Source organism: Polypterus senegalus, chromosome 8, assembly GCF_016835505.1.
Source record: "Polypterus senegalus isolate Bchr_013 chromosome 8, ASM1683550v1, whole genome shotgun sequence".
Lineage (NCBI taxonomy): Eukaryota > Metazoa > Chordata > Cladistia > Polypteriformes > Polypteridae > Polypterus > Polypterus senegalus.
Genome location: NC_053161.1, coordinates 141,322,328 through 141,342,396, shown reverse-complemented (window position 1 = coordinate 141,342,396; position 20,069 = coordinate 141,322,328). Strand labels below are relative to the sequence as shown.

At 37.9% G+C, this 20,069-nt stretch overlaps 1 protein-coding gene across 4 annotated transcripts in view; it reads right to left on the bottom strand.

Annotated features, from left to right (window-relative positions):
* amn1 (antagonist of mitotic exit network 1 homolog (S. cerevisiae)) overlaps nucleotides 1–20,069 on the bottom strand; it is a 53,750-nt gene that overhangs the window by 5,042 nt on the left and 28,639 nt on the right. For all 4 annotated transcript variants that reach the window (XM_039761836.1, XM_039761835.1, XM_039761838.1 and 1 more), the window contains exon 6: nucleotides 3,504–3,615. In XM_039761836.1, coding sequence (XP_039617770.1) covers nucleotides 3,504–3,615 — 112 coding nt within the window. The remainder of the gene's footprint in view (nucleotides 1–3,503; nucleotides 3,616–20,069) is intronic.

Below are 20,069 nucleotides of genomic sequence, written 5' to 3'. Positions count from 1 at the left end.
AATCTTGTCAAAGTTGAGGGATGCATGGATTCCACTCAGTATCAGCAGATTCTGGAGACCAATGTCCAGGAATCAGTGACAAAGCTGAAGCTGCGCCGGGGCTGGATCTTTCAACAAGACAACGACCCGAAACACTGCTCAAAATCCACTAAGGCATTCATGCAGAGGAACAAGTACAACGTTCTGGAATGGCCATCTCAGTCCCCAGACCTGAATATAATTGAAAATCTGTGGTGTGAGTTAAAGAGAGCTGTCCATGCTCGGAAGCCATCAAACCTGAATGAACTAGAGATGTTTTGTAAAGAGGAATGGTCCAAAATACCTTCAACCACAATCCAGACTCTCATTGGAACCCAAAGGAAGCGTTTAGAGGCTGTAATTTCTGCAAAAGGCGGATCTACTAAATATTGATTTCATTTCTTTTTGTGGTGCCCAAATTTATGCACCTGCCTGATTTTGTTTGAACAATTATTGCACACTTTCTGTAAATCCAATAAACTTCATTTCACTTCTCAAATATCACTGTGTGTGTCTCCTATATGATATATTTAACTGACATTTTTTATCGTAACAACCAACGATTTATACAGGAAAATAATGACTATTAACAAGGTTGCCCAAACTTTTGCATCCCACTGTAAGTGCTAACATATTACACCAAGAGCAATCAAGTTCCTAGGGGCCTTAAAAATAGTGCACTAGGCGAGTTAAAAACAATTACATAAGAATTAAAGGCCAGTCTACAGCACAATGATCTAAGGGCAAATGGAAAACATGGCAGATCACTAACAGCAGATCATCACACCAAATGCTGTTAGTGCTTACCAAAAGCGGGTCAAAGAAGGTCTCTCCAAAAACCACAGGCTAACACACCGAAAGCAGTGTTGTTTTTGGCATGAAAAGTGTGGTGGAGACACACCGACATGGGACAGAGATGCTACCAGAATTTGTAAAGCCATCATGAGAAGGAATTCAGAGGGTGTGAGTGTGTGTTTGAGGGAGAGAGATACTCAAAGACGGCCTGCTCTTCTGCTTAAATCCATTGGTTTGCAGATGAACTTCGGAAGTATTCTGCCTTTGTTTGGCGCACAGAATTGACAAATGTGAGTGTAGATGGAGTTGCGCCTGAACACAAGTGAGTGGTGTGAGGCAGAGTAAGCATTATGGATGTGCCACATGGAAAGAGCTATGGAAGATCAGAACAGTGTCAGTGGTGTAGGAGGGGGGCAGAGAAGGAAACAGGAATCTGGTAAATCTCACATGAGGGTATGAGGAAGGGATAAGCATGCAGTGTGGTGTAGTGGTTAAGGCTTCAAACTCTGAGGTTGTGGGTTCAAATTCCACTACTGATACTGCGTGACCAAGAGCAAGTCACTTGACCTGGCTGTGCTCCAACTGGAAAACCAAAACAAACGTAACTAGTTGTATCATAAATGTTGTAAGTCACCTTGGATAAAGTAAATGTAAATGGATATTGTGTTTCATAATATATTAGGCTACCAGCATCACTTATAGTAAAATGTCAGGCAAATAATGGCAAAAAGGAAAGAAAAAAAACACACACACACACAAAAACTGAAGATCTATCAACATCATAAAGTAAATCAGCAAATCTTACCGCTACGCCATGGAAACTGTTGTATCAGCCTTGAACCATTTGTGAAATGGTTTATTTGACTTTTGGACTTCAGGCTTCACAAATTCTATAGTTTATGCCTACATTTTGTAACATTTATTACTAAAATATGAAAGAGTTTCTGTTTTAACAATGTGTTTACACAGATTACTGTAGAAACAGAACACTCATGAAATGCATGTGTTCCAAATAATGATCTATTATTTCCACTCTAAAACTCCAGCAGTTCACTCCCAAATAATCAAACAAGGCATTAGCTGGGAGAAGTTTGTGAAAGTTTTGCAACGGTGCAGGGATGGAATAGCAGGCTGCTTTTCTGAATCGGCACATTTACAGGACAAAAGACGCTGACGGAGAGGTGCGAACGGATTTAAGGTGGGCCGGATTTACGAGTTTTCTCGTAGGCTCTTGTAATTCTAGTGTTAAAAGAGCTATAGTCTTCAGGCTCCAAGGTGGAACTGAAAAGTTTAGGCTGCACATGCGCACACACGAGCAATGGCATGGCAAGAACACTGCAGACTTGAAGGACCTGACCAAGTCAGACAGATATAGGCAAGAGGTGCCAGGCACAAGCAACATTTTTACATGATCGAAAAAGAAGTCTTCTTTTTAAATAAGAAATTCAATTGAGCACATCACAGAAAGTAGAAAAATATGAATATTATGACCAAGTTGAGTTTGTTAAAAACATTTTTAAAATATGTGAAATTGCTGAGGTGAATTTAACACATACTTAATGCCATCTGCTGGGAGATTTGAGTCAGTGTCCCACATGCCCTTAATGCAGAGACCACATTGATCAACGGATCTAAAATGATCTCTTGGCACAGTTATCCTCAAACTTAAAGAGTCAGTTGTGAGAAAAAAAAAGTTTTTGCAAACTTGGTCTAAAAAGGAGATGAGAAAAGTAAACGCCTCAGCTCTGTAAAACATATAAATGCACGGCTGCAGTTTGCGGAGAATCATGTGACCATAGAACAACGTGCTCTACACAGACAGCTCAGAGTTACTTTGCCACTATGCCAGACCTCACCAGAAATACCTTTGGAGAGAAGGGCTATATACCAGAATGGCAGTGGAAATATTTTATGTTATGTGCTGCTTCAAGATGTGGGCATCTTGCCATTATTAACACGAGATGTTTGAGAAAAGAGAGAAGATCATTCAGTCCATCAAGCTTGATTAGTGAGCCAATAGCTAAGTTCTTCCAATAGTTCACCAAGATAAACTTGAAAAGTTCTCAAGGTTTCTGTGTCAGCATTATCAATTCACACTTTGTTCCAGATTTCCATGAATCTTTCTCTTAAAAAAAGTGCTTCCTGACTCCTGTCTTAAAACAAAACTCTTTGTGTTAGAAGATGATATCACGTGCCACAAACTCCTCAATTATACAGAATGTCTCAAATAAAACTCCAGGAATAGATGAATTGTACCATAGCTCAGATCTCAGTGCTTTGGGTAAAGTCAAACGTTGAGAGGTTTCATAAATGTACATCCAACTTTAAACAGTTGAAAACAAAATCACTGAAGATTTATGGACAAACATTTCTCCATCTACTAGTGTAGTTAGTCAGACAACAGAGAAAGGCTTGCATGAAGGTATTTCCAACAAAGAAGGCAACACTAGGAGCTGCACCACTATTTCATCTGGAAGAAATTCAATTTTTGTTGATTTCTGTTCTGAAGTGCAAAACTTCAGAGTAGTTTGTCAGATTGGAATTCATGAATCTACTAAACTTGTTCAAAAGAATATTTTCTATGTTCAAACACAACAAAAATAAAAAAAAAAACAACATCTCTCACAGCATTGAAACATGGAGCTTTTGAATATGTAGTAGTAATGAACTTTTTAATCATTCTCACTAACCTTTAACCAAGGGGCATCCATGGAAAAGTAAAATCTTAATCTGGGGACAGCAGGTAAGGACGGCCTCCACTGCCTCGGCTGTCACATTGGTACACCGGCCCATGTGAATCTCCTAGGCATTAAGCAAATGAGGACATTACATTGAAATCTGTTCAGAATTCTCTCAGATTCTCAGAAACACCAATATACTTCAATCAACTGAATTATACTGTGGATTGCAACAAGAAAAACAAACTAAAAAATTAGTGAATAATTATAACCAATCAATAAAATGAGTGATTCAGATTCCAAAGGACATTTATGTTTGGTAAAATTTCTTGGATTATTCTGTCCATGTGTCTTACATTATTAATCTTTATCAAGACCAGGAAAACCATGTGTGAAATTGTTATTACTAGAAAATTAAGTCACTCTGAAAGTAAAACGGTTGTTTTCTTCTCCTTTTTGCTGACTACAGACCATGTCCTTCAGGATGTAACTAAGCAGCTGTAGAAACACAGAACCTCAAAGAACGTCAGTTTACCAGCTATGCATCATGAACTAAACCAAGGTGAGTGCATATTGAAACTATGAAATGTTTTTAAAATAAAATAGTACATAACAACAGAATATAAAAGTGAGAACAGAAACTTTATTAATGAGATCACACCAGATACAGCTAATGTCACAAGTTTGCAGATACTTAGGGTGAATTCTTTAAAACTCACTTAATAAGCCCTCCACAGATTTTATACTATAAATTTGGCATATCATTTAAGGTATCTACTTTGTCAGTCAGTCATTCTCCAACCCGCTATATCCTAACACAGAGGTCTGCTGAAGCCAATCCCAGCCAACACAGGGCGCAAAGCAGGAACAAATCCCTGGGCAGGGTGCCATCTATTTTGTGCAGGGCAAAAGTAATTCTTTCCAATAATGTTCACAGGCAGATTATTTCACTTTATATTGACTATATCACAATTCCAGTGGGTCAAAAGTTTACATACTCTTTGTGTACTGTGTCTTTAAACAGCTTGGAAAAATTCCACAAAATGATGTCAAGTCTTTGAGCAATTAGACAATTCAATTCTGATAGCCTAATTAGAGTCAACATGTGAATGTATGGTTAAGGCCTACCATCAGACTCACTGCCTCTTTGCTTGACATAATGAGAAAAGCAAAAGAAATCAGCCAAGACCTCAGAAAAAAAATATGAAACTCCATAAATCTACTTCATTCTTGGGAACAATTTCCAAATGCCTGAAGATTCTACGATTATCTGTACAAACAATAATATGCAAATATAAACACCACGGGATCACATAGCTCTCATACCTAGAGACACATTCTGTCTCCTAGAGAAGAACATACTTTGGCACAGAAATTACAAATTAATTTCATAACAACAGCAAAGGATTTTGTGAAGATCCTAGAGGAAACAGACAAGTTTCCATGTCCATAGTAAAATGAGTCCTGTATCGGCATAACCTGAAAGGCTGCTCAGCAAGTAAAAAAGCCACTGCTCCAAGGCCTCCATAAAAATGCCAGACTGCAGTCTGTAGTGGCACATGAGGACAAAGATCTTATCTTCTGGAGAAATTACCTCTGGTGCGATGAATCCAACACAGAACTCTTTGGCCATAATGACCATTGTTATATTGGAAGAAAAAGGGTGAGGCTTGCAAGCCAAAGAACAACATACTCACCATCAACACTGGTGGTGGAAACATTATGTATGACACCAAAATTCCTTGCATTAGAAGAAGTTCTAATGAGATCACCGTCAAAATTGACGGAGAAGGAGCTAATTTGCTTAAGTTGCGCTTTAGTGCCAATTTGCAGGAGTTCAGATGTGTTGCAATTTAATTTTAAAGAGTTCTGCTCCATCCAGGTTTAAATTTCACTGAAATTTGCATTAAAATAAGATAACGCGGTCCATAGCTACAAATTAATATCACCAAGGGGAAGCATATATATACAGAAGAGCAGAGGGCCAAGGACAAAGCTCTGAGGAACCCCTTGTATGACCAGCACTGAGCTGGACCTGCTGTTGCCAAGACTAACAAACTCTTGCCTGTCAGTGAGACTAGACTTAAACCACTGGAGGGCAGTGACAGAGATACCCAGCATGTTCTCCATTCTGGACAGTAGAATGTCATGTCTGTCATTGTCAAATCCTTCACTCAGATCTAACAAAATTAATATGCTGGTTTGTCCAGAGTCTGCTGCCAAAGGCAAATCATTAGTTACCTGAAGAAGAGCAGTTTCACAGCTGTGCTATGCCCTGAAACCAGACTAAAAGGGTTCCAATAAATGTATTATAAGTTAAGTAATTGTTGAGGTAGGAGGCTGCAACACGTACTAGAACTTTTGACAGGAAAGGTAAGTGAGAGATTGGGCAGTAGAAAATTGTTAAGATTGTCAGCATCAAGACCAGACCTTTTTAACACTGGAGTTACAGAAGCAATTTTAAAAGTGGCTGGTACAAACCCAGAGTTGAGGGATGTATTTATTATTGTTGTAACAGTCAGGATTATGGTATGAAGGCAGGATTTAAGAAGTGTAGTGGGGATGGGGTCCAGTACACAAATAGTAGGCCACATCTTACAATGCTGGTCATTAACACATGCAGATGTGACTGGTGAAAATTTAGAAAAGAAGCTGGATGCAGTGGGAAGACAAGGGAAGATATAAACAGATGATGGATTTATGTTGAATTATTTAGATCTTTAATTTTATTACGGAAAAAGTGGAGGAATTTTTCAGTCATCAGTGATGTACATAATTGGGTCAGATGCAGGTTGAAGTAGTTTATTAACTACGGTGAACAAAAGCCTCAGGTTATCATTGCCACTTTCTATTATTTTGTCATAATGTGTGTTCTTGGCTGCAGTTAGTGCATCTCTGTAAGCCTCTGGTGGTCAGAGAAAGCCTGGATATGCACAGTGGTGTCAGTCTTATGTGACATTCTCTCAAGGCGCAGGCCGGCTGCTTTCCTAGACTGTAATTCTGAATTGTACCATGGAGATAAACACTTAAAAGAAACCTCCTTATCTTTTAAAGGAGCTGTTTTATCTAGTGCTGAATGAAGAGCTGAGTTATAACAGTCAACAAGACTATCTGGTGTTGATGAAATAGAGGAAAACAGAAAAAGATCAGAAATGGATCCAGCAAGAATAGAGGGGGCGGTACGGTGGCGCAGTGGGTAGTGCTGCTGCCTTGCAGTTAGGAGTTTGCATGCTCTCCCCGTGTCTGTGTGGGTTTCCTCCGGGTGCTTCGGTTTCCTCCCACAGTCCAAAGACATGCAGGTTAGGTGCATTGGCAATTCTAAATTGTCCCTAGTGTGTGCTTGGTGTGTGTGTGTGTGCACGTCCTGTGGTGGGTTGTCACCCTGCCTGGGGTTTGTTTCCTGCCTTGCGCCCTGTGTTGGCTGGGATTGGCTCCAGCAGACCCCTGTGACCCTGTAGTTAGGATACAGCGGGTTGGATAATGGATGGAAGAATAGAGAGACAGAACATAAAAACAGGGACATAACAAAGTTATGTCAAAATGGCTTAAGAACAATAAGGTCAAGGTATTGGAGTGGCCAACGCAAAGCCCTGACCTCAATCTGATTGAAAATTTGAGGGCAGAACTTAAAAAGTGTGCGAGCAAGGAGGCATACGAATCTGTCCCAGTTACCCCAGCTCTGTCTGGAGGAATGGGCCAAAATTCCACCAACCTATTGTAATAAGCTTGTGGAAGGCTACCCAAAACATTTGGCTCAAGTGAAATGATTTAAAGGCAGTGTTACAAAATATTAACAAAGTGTATGTAAACTTGAGACCCACTGGAATTGTGATATGTCAATAAAAAGTGAAGTCCCTTTCTGTGGACATTGTTGAAAAATGTTATAGTTTGTTAGTATAAAACCTGTGGAGGGTTTATAAAGTGAGTTTTAAAGAATTCACCCCAAGTGTAGTCCTTGTTATCGCCTTGGCCAGAGAAGTCTATTCTGCGGCATCGACTTAGTATGGTGCAGCTTCTTAGTTTAAAACTAATCAATTTATTAAACTACTCTTTAAAATAACTTAGTTTTTTCACTTTACTACCCGGTATGAACATACAATTGATTCAAGCCAGTTTTGAAACTTCCACATCTTTAGTACTCACAACCTTCTAATTTATCATATATTAAGTTAAATTCTTATTTCTACATGGTGTTTTGCAGAACAAACTCGAAACGTATATCAATTTTTCTTAACTGAAATATCTGCAATAGAATGAAGAAAACATCTTGTTTGCGTGTAACAAAAATGTTATTATCCAATGACTTATTTGTAATTTGTTCCTGGATTTACTAAAAGGACAGCTGACAGTTTATCAATTCTAATAAAAGAACTGATTACACTGTAAGCAATAAAAAAAAAAACTGAAGTGATGAAAAAAACTGTTGAGAAAGGGAAAAACTGATTTGACAAGCCCAATTACTGTTTTAAGAACTGGATCATTATGACAACTGCAATTTGGACTGTTTAAATATTTCAAGAAAACATGCATTTTCTCTTTTACTTCAAGCCAACAGCTGATCGAGCAAAGAGGAGTTAAAAAAAAATGTATTTGTATCCCATTGTATCACCGTTTAAGAGTGGTTTCGGAGGAGCGGATGCATCTCCTTGGGGGGTGTTCAGCCCCCCTCTTCACAATGGCACGAAGCTCAGGCGGGGTTAAGGGTTGGCGAAGCGAGCAGGGAGCAATGCCCCCTAGTCTTCCATTAAATTCAGCAAAGAGTTGGAAAATCATTGCTATTACCAGAGACAATTTTATCACAAACAGTTAAACAGATAATTAAACAACTGTTTTTTAATGCATGATGTACCTAAATAGTTATAAATTGCACTCCTTGCCAGTTGAAATTATGCAGTCACTAACAGATGCAAAAATAAATTGCTTGCAAAGTCTCAGGACACACTCTGTGAATACAATTAACTACTAATGAAAGCGAGGATATAACTGAATCAATAAAGTAACAATAGAAATCTATTTTTTCCTTTCCTAGCCTTTCTGTATATAACCAGGGTTAAGACTTTAAGTGGTCATATCACATTTTGGTACTGTAAGGTAAAGAGATTTTATTTAAGGTGATCTCCTTTTGACCAAAGATCCATTCCTGTACCATGATTTCTCTGTAACACAACTTGTTTGTTTTGTTTGTTTAAAGCAGTTGTTTAATACATTATTTAAAAACTAAACTTGCAGCCTCTTAATTTTGCTATCTAAGAAGAATATTCCAAATAACTCAGGGTCATTTTTGAACTATTACCCAAAACAGTTAAAATAAATTCAAATGACAACAACTGATAAAATCAGTATGGAATGATCCATACAGTACTTTCATACAGATTACATTTTAGTGATACCACAGGAAATTACTCAACAGAGGATTTTACAATACAATACAACCAATTGTACTGTGCAATAATATAGAATTAGGCACAGTAACTGGTGTAATAATATGTACACAAATAAATGCAGAGTAAAATAAACAGGAAATTGAATAATTGAACATCTTAAATAAGATTTAATTTGTTGTTAATTCAATTAATTGATTAATTCATTTGAAACTGAAAACATTGGGTCAAATAAAGTAAGCTGTATTGATAGACAGGGTAGCTTATTGCCAATGTCCAATGTTTTGAAAATTGTACAGTCAGAAATTGAACTGAACTAAATAACGAATTTTTGACCCCATTACTCAGCTTCTACTTACATGAAAGTAAAAATGAGAGTACAAGGCATTTATAACTATATAGTCAAACTGGCCAACCCTGCATAAGATTTATTTTAATCTGCTGTTTACTTCTGCTTACCTGACAATAGCCTGCTCAGCCCTAACATATTCTGAGATGGCCTGCTAGTGACTATATTTGACCTGCATTTAGAGTAAAAGGTTAAACTAAATGACTTTATTTCATTGTCCTGAAAACTACATTTTCTTTGGAAACTGGTAAAAAAAACAAAAAAAAACAAAACAAAACAGCACTTTACAAATAGTGGCTAATGCCTTTTGGGTCAATTCCATTAAACAGATTAAAAGTTCTCTTTTTAACTTGCTGGGTGGCTACATGAAAGAGCTCAGTGAACTTCCAATTCCACTTTTACATTACATGCATCACCAAGCTCTCCGAAGTCTGTCTTCCTTGTTTGTCTGATGATGCCATATCTGCAAGTTAGCAAATATACCACTCAACTACTCAGCACTGGCATGAAAGTGATGAAAAAGAACACATCTTTAGTTGTAATGGACTGAAAATTCAAATGATTAAATCTAGAATCTGACATTGACGGACTATTTTTTTCAAAACAATGTTTTATTAGTGGACTAAACTAACTTCCTAAGTACTTTTTCGATCGGCACTATGGATTAACATAACCAATGTACTTAAAGAGCTCACACTTATTTATATTTATGCAAGTATAATTCATAAGTTACCCAGGATAAAAACAACTGCTACATAAATACAGTACATGTAAATGTAAAAGGAATAGTCTGTCATTAATCTTTTTGGCCTACTGCCCCCACCCCCCCTTGACCTTGTGAACATCAAAACTGTGATTTTTAAAATCATGCTATGGTGCTGTAAATAACTCTATGTCTACTATTGGGTTTGCAACAAAATATTATAGCAGCTGGTAGACAACTATTGACAGGTTAGGTGGGAGGGCAGCTATCTGCTAACTTGTCACAGGCAGGGTCAGCAGGGAAAGGAGGCACATCCACCCAGTAGCCTCAAAAGATTTCAAGAAACGGGGTAGAGACTTTCAAGGAAAATGCACAAATAGAAGCTCCAAATGACCACTAGTGATTTAGAACAGTGTGACAGTGGAAAGCAGAACATCATGGAGATTGGTAATACCATTGTACTGTGAATGTTCACTTTATACAGGAACACTGTTTTATCCTGAAATTAGCATGCTTCTTCTGCCTTCTGCATTCATAACTAACTGGAGGTGCAGTGCTGGTCTGTGAAAGGGTTGCAAATTGGTTCACAAGGTACAATACTTTAACTCCCATGATGAAATAAACATTTTAACATTGCACACACACAGTGTCTATATGCAGAGGTATAATGAAAAGTGTCTGGTCTACATGACTTTGATCAGAAGTTCAAGACTGCATGGATTTTGTTTGTAGATAGCGGATCCGAGTATGATGCAATTCACCTACTTAGGACACAAATACAGTACCTTACCTTATGGTGTTTTCATAGCTAATTTATTGCATACTAGCAAAATACCCGCGCCTCGCAGCGGAGAAGTAGTGTGTTAAAGAAGTAATGAAAAAGAAAAGGAAACATTTTAAAAATAACGTAACATGATTGTTAATGTAATTGTTTTGTCTTTGAAATGAGTGTTGTTGTCATATCTCTATATATCTATCTATCTATCTATCTATATCTATATCTATATCTATATCTATATCTATATCCATCCATCCATTTTCTAACCCGCTGAATCCGAATACAGGGTCACGGGGGTCTGCTGGAGCCAATCCCAGCCAACACAGGGCACGAGGCAGGAACCAATCCTGGGCAGGGTGCCAACCCACCGCAGATATCTATATCTATATATATATATATAGCAAAATACCTGCGCTTGGCAGCGGAGAAGTAAAAAGAAAAGGAAACATTTTAATAATAACGTAACATGATTGACAATGTAATTGTTTGTCATTGTCATGAGTGTTGCTGGCATACATATATATATATATATATATATATATATATATATATATATATATATATATATATATATATATATATATATATATACACATACATACATACATACATATATACACACACACATATACTATGGGGTGCCAAACAGCCAAATAAATTGATTTTGTGAATATATAAAGTCGGCGTCAGAATATATAAAGTCAAAACTTGAATATATAAAGTAATTCCTGAATATATAAAGTCAAAACTTGAATATACTGTATAAAGTCAGGATCGGTATACATAAAGTCAAAACTTTTTTCTGACTATATAAAGTCAAAACTTGAATATATAAAGTCAGTTTCGGAATTTATAAAGTCATTCCTGATTATATAAAGTCAACAACGGAGTATATAAACTCACTCCTGAATACATAAAGTGAAAGTCAAAATCTATTGATTGAAACGACTCTGAACTGAACTAAGTTAACAAAAACGTATTCAGAAAAATAAATTAAAAAAACACTGTTCGGTTAATGTTTTGAAAATGATGCATGTGCCCTGCCCAGGATTGGATTCCTGCCTTGCGCCCAGTGTTGGCTGGGATTGTCTCCAGCAGACCCCCGTGACCCTGTGGTCGGATTTAACGTGTTGGGAAATGGATGGATATTCCAGCGCTGACTTTGTATATTCCGACACTGACTTTATATATTGAAGTTTTGACTTTATATATTGCAGCGCTTACTTTATAGCCTGTATTCCGACGCTGACTGTATATATTCAAAATTTGACTTTATAGATTCCAGCGCTGACTTTATATATTCCGAAATATTTCAACGCTGTCTTTATATACTCAGGTTTTGACTTTATATACAAACCGGATTCCAAAAAAGTTGGGACACTATACAAATCGTGAATAAAAACTGAATGCAATGATGTGGAGGTGGCAACTTCTAATATTTTATTCAGAATAGAACATAAATCACGGAACAAAAGTTTAAACTGAGAAAATGTATCATTTTAAGGGAAAAATATGTTGATTCAGAATTTCATGGTGTCAACAAATCCTAAAAAAGTTGGGACAAGGCCATTTTCACCACTGTGTGGCATCTCCCCTTCTTCTTACAACACTCAACAGACGTCTGGGGACCGAGGAGACCAGTTTCTCAAGTTTAGAAATAGGAATGCTCTCCCATTCTTGTCTAATACAGGCCTCTAACTGTTCAATCGTCTTGGGCCTTCTTTGTCGCACCTTCCTCTTTATGATGCGCCAAATGTTCTCTATAGGTGAAAGATCTGGACTGCAGACTGGCCATTTCAGTACCGGATCCTTCTCCTACGCAGCCATGATGTTGTGATTGATGCAGAATGTGGTCTGGCATTATCTTGTTGAAAAATGCAGGGTCTTCCCTGAAAGAGATGACGTCTGGATGGGAGCATATGTTGTTCTAGAACCTGAATATATTTTTCTGCATTGATGGTGCCTTTCCAGACATGCAAGCTGCCCATGCCACACGCACTCATGCAACCCCATACCATCAGAGATGCAGGCTTCTGAACTGAGCGTTGATAACAACTTGGGTTGTCCTTGTCCTCTTTGGTCCGGATGACATGGCGTCCCAGATTTCCAAAAGAACTTGAATCGTGACTCGTCTGACCACAGAACAGTCTTCCATTTTGCCACACTCCATTTTAAATGATCCCTGGCCCAGTGAAACGCCTGAGCTTGTGGATCTTGCTTAGAAATGGCTTCTTCTTTGCACTGTAGAGTTTCAGCTGGCAAGGCGGATGGCACGGTGGATTGTGTTCACTGACAATGGTTTCTGGAAGTATTCCTGAGCCCATTCTGTGATTTCCTTTACAGTAGCATTCCTGTTTGTGGTGCAGTGTCGTTTAAGGGCCCGGAGATCACGGGCATCCAGTATGGTTTTATGGCCTTGACCCTTACGCACAGAGATTGTTCCAGATTCTCTGAATCTTTGGATGATGTTATGCACAGTTGATGATGATAGATGCAAAGTCTTTGCAATTTTTCGCTGGGTAACACCTTTCTGATATTGCTCCACTATCTTTCTGCACAACATTGTGGGAATTGGTGATCCTCTACCCATCTTGGCTTCTGAGAGACACTGCCACTCTGAGAAGCTCTTTTTATACCCAATCATGTTGCCAATTGACCTAATTAGTGTTAATTGGTCTTCCAGCTCTTCGTTATGCTCAAATTTACTTTTTCCAGCCTCTTATTGCTACTTGTCCCAACTTTTTGGGATTTGTTGACACCGTGAAATTTTGAATCAACATATTTTTCCTTTAAAATGATACATTTACTCGGATTAAACGTTTGATCTGTCATCTACGTTCTATTACAAATAAAATATTGACATTTGCCATCTCCACATCATTGCATTCAGTTTTTATTCACAATTTGTTTAGTGTCCCAACTTTTTTGGAATTCGGTTTGTATTTGGGAATGACTTTAGGCTATATATTCAAGTTTTGACTTTATATATTCCAGCGCTGACTTTATATATTCAAGTTTTGACTTTATATATTCAGAAACAAGTATTGACTTTATATATACCGCTACTTTATATACCGACGTGACTTTATATAATCAAGTTTTGACTTTATATATTCGCGAATGACTTTATATATACAATTTTTGACTTTATATAGTTAAATGTAGTCATCATTGCATAACTTTTTCTTTACTATAGAAATTTAAAGACTAAATTCAACTTCCATTCCTAACAAAGATATTTCTGGCGACTAAATAGAAGCTACTTATATCCAAATGTCGCCTGCCTGCCTGAATAAATCACCCTCGCTTCACTCTTACTTTTTTACCGTTCATTTAATCATGGCTAGTGGCGGAAAAATTATAAAATGGAAGGAGGATTACACTGAGTATGGCTTTACCAAAACAACTATTGATGGCGAATCGATTATTCATAAAGCTTCAATTGGTGATCTGTTTTTCTGTGTTAACCTCATATATTTTCATACTTCTTCTCAAACCAAGGGGGTGCGAGGCTAAAATGAATCGGGAAGCGCTGATTAATGTAATCGTGTACCAGGAAATCATGCATTGACAGAAGTTCCCCTTTGCTTGTGATTAAATGCGTGATTTTTAACGCGTTATGGAGCACATGCATCGAAGCTTCTCAGCTGTGCTTGTGCTAAGAAAAGGAACTATTTAAAAAATAACACGATTGTCAATGTAACCTTTTGTAAGTAGTGCCTGGAGGATTCAGTGTGGAGAAACTCTAGACACAGCGTGTGTATTAACTTGTGGATTTTTCTGTGAGTATTTGGTGGCAGCGTCACAAAGTCGGAACACTGCGTTAGCTGCGGAGCGCAGCTCAGAGCGAAATGAGGTGAATGGGAGGGGAGATGATGACGTGACTCCCCAACCCGCCTTAACTGTCAATCCCCCACAAACACAGTCTCTCAGAATTTGCATAAGCACAGCCTCTCACCTGCAATTTTAACTTAGTTACAAAGTGATCAAAACTCTCGTTTATATCCTGCGTCCTCATTAAACTTGTATCCCGCATTACCCGTGGGCATGACAAACGCCAGCGGCAGCCTGTCTATGAACTTAATTTAAAGTTTAGGTTTACACCGTGCTTTGTTTCTGAAGTAGCAGCACTCATGAATATGGTTGTATCTGTCACTCACTCGCTTCTTATTGTTTCACTGCCTTCTGAATTATATAATGCATGTTTTCTTCAGCGCTTTTTGGAGCTCTTCCTGGTTTTCTACATACTGCGTTGACAGTCAGTTCACGTGATTACGTGGGAGGCATGATGATGTCACACGAAACTCCGCCCCCACAGCTTTCGAGCTCAACTCCATTACAGTATATGTAGAAAAATAGCTTCCAGTTATGACTATTACGCGTAGAATTTCTAAATGAAACCTGCCCAACTTTTGTAAGTAAGCTGTTAGGAATGAGCCTGCCAAATTTCAGCCTTCTACCTACACGGGAAGTTGGAGAATTAGTGATGAGTCAGTGAGTGAGTGAGTCAGTGAGGGCTTTGCCTTTTATTAGTATAGATTCTAAGATACTGGATTAATATTTCATTGATCAGTCAATAGTGGAGCACTAATAGTTACCACACTGTATTTTACATACTGACTACATTAATGACCACTAGCTCATCTTTTACCAGCTGCCTTCTCCTTCCTGCTCAGTCTATTTTTGTTTAATGAAGTCAGTTTAAAATGATAATTTATTCTATTAAATGTACACATGCACTTGCCAATGGCTTCTTTAAAATATTTAAAGGGCAGTTCACAAACAGTCATCACATCTAAATGCGCAATTGCTAGTTAGCCTAAGAAGCTCTCTAATACTTTACCTGTATTTATGACAATTACCAGTCCAACCCTCTGCAGTCACTAAAGAAACTATCAAAATTCTCCTGATGTCAGAGCATTTGCAGCATGTTTGATGTTTTTTTTTAGTGGTTAAAGGCTGAATGTTATTTCTATGTGCAATGTTAATTTTAACCACGAATAACTATTTTTGGTTGATACCACAAGGCAGTTCATGACTTTTTACAACTTTTTTCCCCATTTAGAAGTTTTTTGTCACCACACAGGAGTAGCTTTGAATATGTTGGTATGAGTGTCTGAAGGGGCATTTACTTACTTTGCTGCAAATGCAATACATGGCAACACAGGCTGACAGTAAGCCATGTAATTCATCAGCATTTCCATTGCTCAAATTACATAAGTAATATACAGGCAGTCCCCGGGTTATGTACAAGACAGGGACTGTAGGTTTGTACTTAAGTTGAATTTGTATGTATGTTGGAGCAGGTACATTATTTTAATAATTGCTATTGTTGACCAACTGTAACCAAGTGCTCTGCCAATGAATGATGGAGTTTCACCTCTCTCTGACCTTTTTATTACTTCTACTTTATTTTCAATGGTGATGGTTTTTCTCTTCTTTACTGTATCAGCAGCACTTGCATCAGATTTGTGTTTCAGAGACATTTTTGAAGGGGTGAAGACAAAAACTTAAGATAAGCTCTTCTGCACAGCACTTTACACGCTATCACAGCAGGAAGGCATCCGTAATCAGAACGTCTAATGTACCGAATGAGAGACAACTTCCTGCTATGTGTGTAACAGTACAAGCAGGCTTGCTATTGAGAATGAATGGGGGTGTTGAGGGGTGGTTCACCATTCGCCCACCACACAGTCAACTCTGCTGCTGTCTGCAGCGTCCGCCCACCGCGAAAGGACACGGTGCGGCCAAAGACAGGTAGTGAAATGCCCCCCTCCACTCCATCAAGCAAGTCCTTCGCACGAGCGGTAGCTGTGGACCCGGTGACTATTGACCATGGGTCACCGCTTGCTGCCGGGAGCCGCCTGAGGGACACTACACTGCGCAAGCAGTGAAATCACCCCCCTCCAGCCTCCGTTTGCAGTGTCCCGAGGCCAAAAATGACGGAGCGGCAGTTACTGAGGTGCATGCGTCGCAGCTGTGGCCCTGTTCGTAAGTTGTAGGTCGGATGTCCGTAACCGTATACAGGGACTACCTGTATATCCTTTAGAAAGACAAAATATTGCAGAAAATACACCAAGAGAATACTACATTAGTCAGTTACATCATGTTAAAACTGGTGAGTGTACACACTAAGCAAAGTGGCAGAGAGTACATTCTATGATGGGAAGGACATAAAATGAAATATAATGAAGGTAGCATTTGTGCTAGAAGGTAAAAGGGAGAGGAAATATCTTTTTTGGGGATCAGGAAAGACAGGCCAATTGGAAAATGAACAGAAGAAAGGATGTTAAGCAGGAGATGACCTTCATACATTTGAAAGATACTCCACAGCAAGTGTGTGAGTAACAGTGAAGTCCAAATTATTTAAAAATATTAACAACAGCTGATACAGGTGATTAGAGAGTGTCAATAGAGATCAAACAGCAAATCAATTTAAAATTCTATATAAACTGTTTGACCCAAACAACTTACTAAAATAAGGCCAATAAAATGTCAGTCTTATTTTAACATCTTGAATGCTAGTCTACAGGAGGCTTACATGTACAAGATTTGCAAGATAATCCAGCACCTTGAGTAGGGTTGCTGCCCCAGGACCAATTTAAGAAACAACATGACCAGAAGGAGAATGCTACCTGCAAGAAGCAACCCACTAAGACAAGCTTAATTGGACCTTCAGTCCTGTATTTTTGCTCTGTTTATCACCCGAGTGAGGCCAAATTCTGCAGTCTAACAAAGCACACCAAACTACTAATGCTGTCTTTTGATTGTTCTCTACACAGCATGCACCCTACAGTGACTAAATCTAAGTCTAGAGAATTTGGGCAGGTAGGTAATGGTTGGACAAAAGATCAGGGTTAAAAGAGCACACTTTGCGGGGCCTAAACAGTGATCAGACACTTCTGGAGTGTTGGCTGAGTTAAGCTCCAGTTGGACAAAAGTAAACCAGCCCAATACAAAAAGGAAGTACTGATAGAAGGAAAATCAGTTAGCATGAAATTGACACTCAGGAATAAGCAGTGTAATATTGTGTGTTTGACTTATTGGTGCACTGAGGGGAGACCATTGGAACTAGTGATATACTGTAGATAAAGGTAGACTGCTAGTTCTGCATAACAAATTTAAAGAGCTAGGTGCTAAGCTAGGGGAAGAACTGACAAGATGAAATTTGATGGGGATTATTACAATAGTTCAAAGCCTTAACTTTTCATTAGTTGAGCATGAATAGCAGCAACATTTTTTCCATTAAGCAAGTTCATTTTAGGTATATCAACCAGCTCAAAACCCATACACTCAATAAATATAGTAATGAATGACAACACTACATTACTGCCAACATGTTCTTCTTTTGTAGCAAAGTCATGAATAGTTGTTAAATATTTCTAGAATTTTTTTCTCAATAAAAGGAAGGAAATAATATAGTTTTTGGTTGTGCTTCTCTTTAGTATTTGTCTTTCTAAAAGGTTCATAGCCTCAAAAATCAACAGCTAGACCAGGAACTTCACTGGTTATCCACAGAATCAGGTCTCACCCCAGGCAGCCAGACCCCAAAACTCAAGAGGCAGGCTTTCAGGCCTGTTCAGCCCCAAAATGGGGTACTGGCATTGAAAATGCAAGAATATCCCAAATGCACAAATACATGCTCATCATAGTTTTGTTTATATCTTTCAATCTACATGGTTTCTGTTTTTTTCTAGGTTCTTTTAATTCATAGAATGTAATAAATAAACAAAGGAAGAAATAAAAATGGCAAAACAAGGCAAAATGGCCAAAATGAGGCAAAAGGATATGCTTAAAAAGGAAGTCTAAAAATCACAAGCAATGCATTCACAGTAACCTGTGAATTTAATACACTACTCACGGCTAAGAGCTATACTCCACAGACTTCAATGACAAATTACTGGGACCAACCTCAATATAAAAGCTTAACTTTGCCTGAACGTAGTGACTCATGATGACTGTGCCTCTTGGGGTTTCACCCACAAAAAGTAAAAAATAGATTTAAACTTTAGTCCACAATACTTAAATTACTAAACATAAAATGTTTTAATAAAATTAACATAAAAACAAATACACATGGAGAAAAACAATAATAAAACATAAAATAAACATAAGCCAGGGTACAAACCTTGGCTGTAACATAACAGTGGTAAGCTGGCCTACCTAGTCTCACTCTGCACAAAAACAAAGAGAGCTGGGTGTATTCTGTGTTCTTTCCTCAACTTAAATTAATATATCCATAACTTCATGTACCTAAATAGTAATAAAATGTATCAAACGCTCAATGATGGCCCCAATGTGCCATACTGTGAGCAACAAAACATAAACAAGGGATGTTATCATAAAAATATCAAAGTATATAGGACAAAAAAGCATGTATTATATCTAATCACCCACTAATTGTGACAACATGCCTTAAGAATACCTTCCAGGTTTTCCTCATATTCTCCCGTGTACATTCTAAAACTTAAATCACTAAGGGGTCAATTTCAAACTTTAAGTTTGCTATATCTTTCACTTGAGGTAGTCTACATAATTAATAATTGCAGACACATGAGTACAGTGACAGTATTATTATTTTCATCAGCAGTAATTGCACACCAGCAGCAAAATCAGCAGCAAAAAGAGGTCACTAATTAAGAAAAACTTTAGAATGAAAATCTGCATTCACTGGGGTCCCCCAGGACAGGAGTTGGTGACCCCTGGTATGGAGTGTGGCCGCAGAAGGCCGTCATAGCCATGCTGGTTAAGCGTGCATCAATTCAACATAATTAACTGGAACAAATGCATTAACAACTTTTAAAGAGGCACTAAGAGTAACTACAGTATAATTATTCATGATTGTAGATCATCATCTTCAAACCCAAAATTTCACAAAATTTACAAAGAACTTTTTTAGGGGGCATTTAAAAAAATATTTTTTGAAACTAATCCGATTACATACAGATAAACAATGTAAAACTAGAAACATATCATGACCATGTTCACTCTTGCTAAATGCAGATGTATTAAATACTGTATGATTATCCTTCCTGCTCTTGGGAACAAGATGTTCAAAAGACAAAAACTGAGCAGCAATGGAATTCAAGGGTCAATAGCACTGCTGCTTGTATTAATGTGGCCATGTCGATGAGCCTGTAGATTTTTAGAAGAACACTTAATCTGATCTATATGACCACAACAAAAGACACCATGTCTAACACAAAACAGATAAAAATGTGCTGTAAGAAAGGATGATTAAATTATACAAAATTAGACATGCTACTTTATTAATCCTCAAGGAGAAATTCAAATGTATATGCAGAAATATATTTTTTTTCCATAGAATTGCTTTTTAATATTATTGTACTTTTGATTTTTTTTTTAT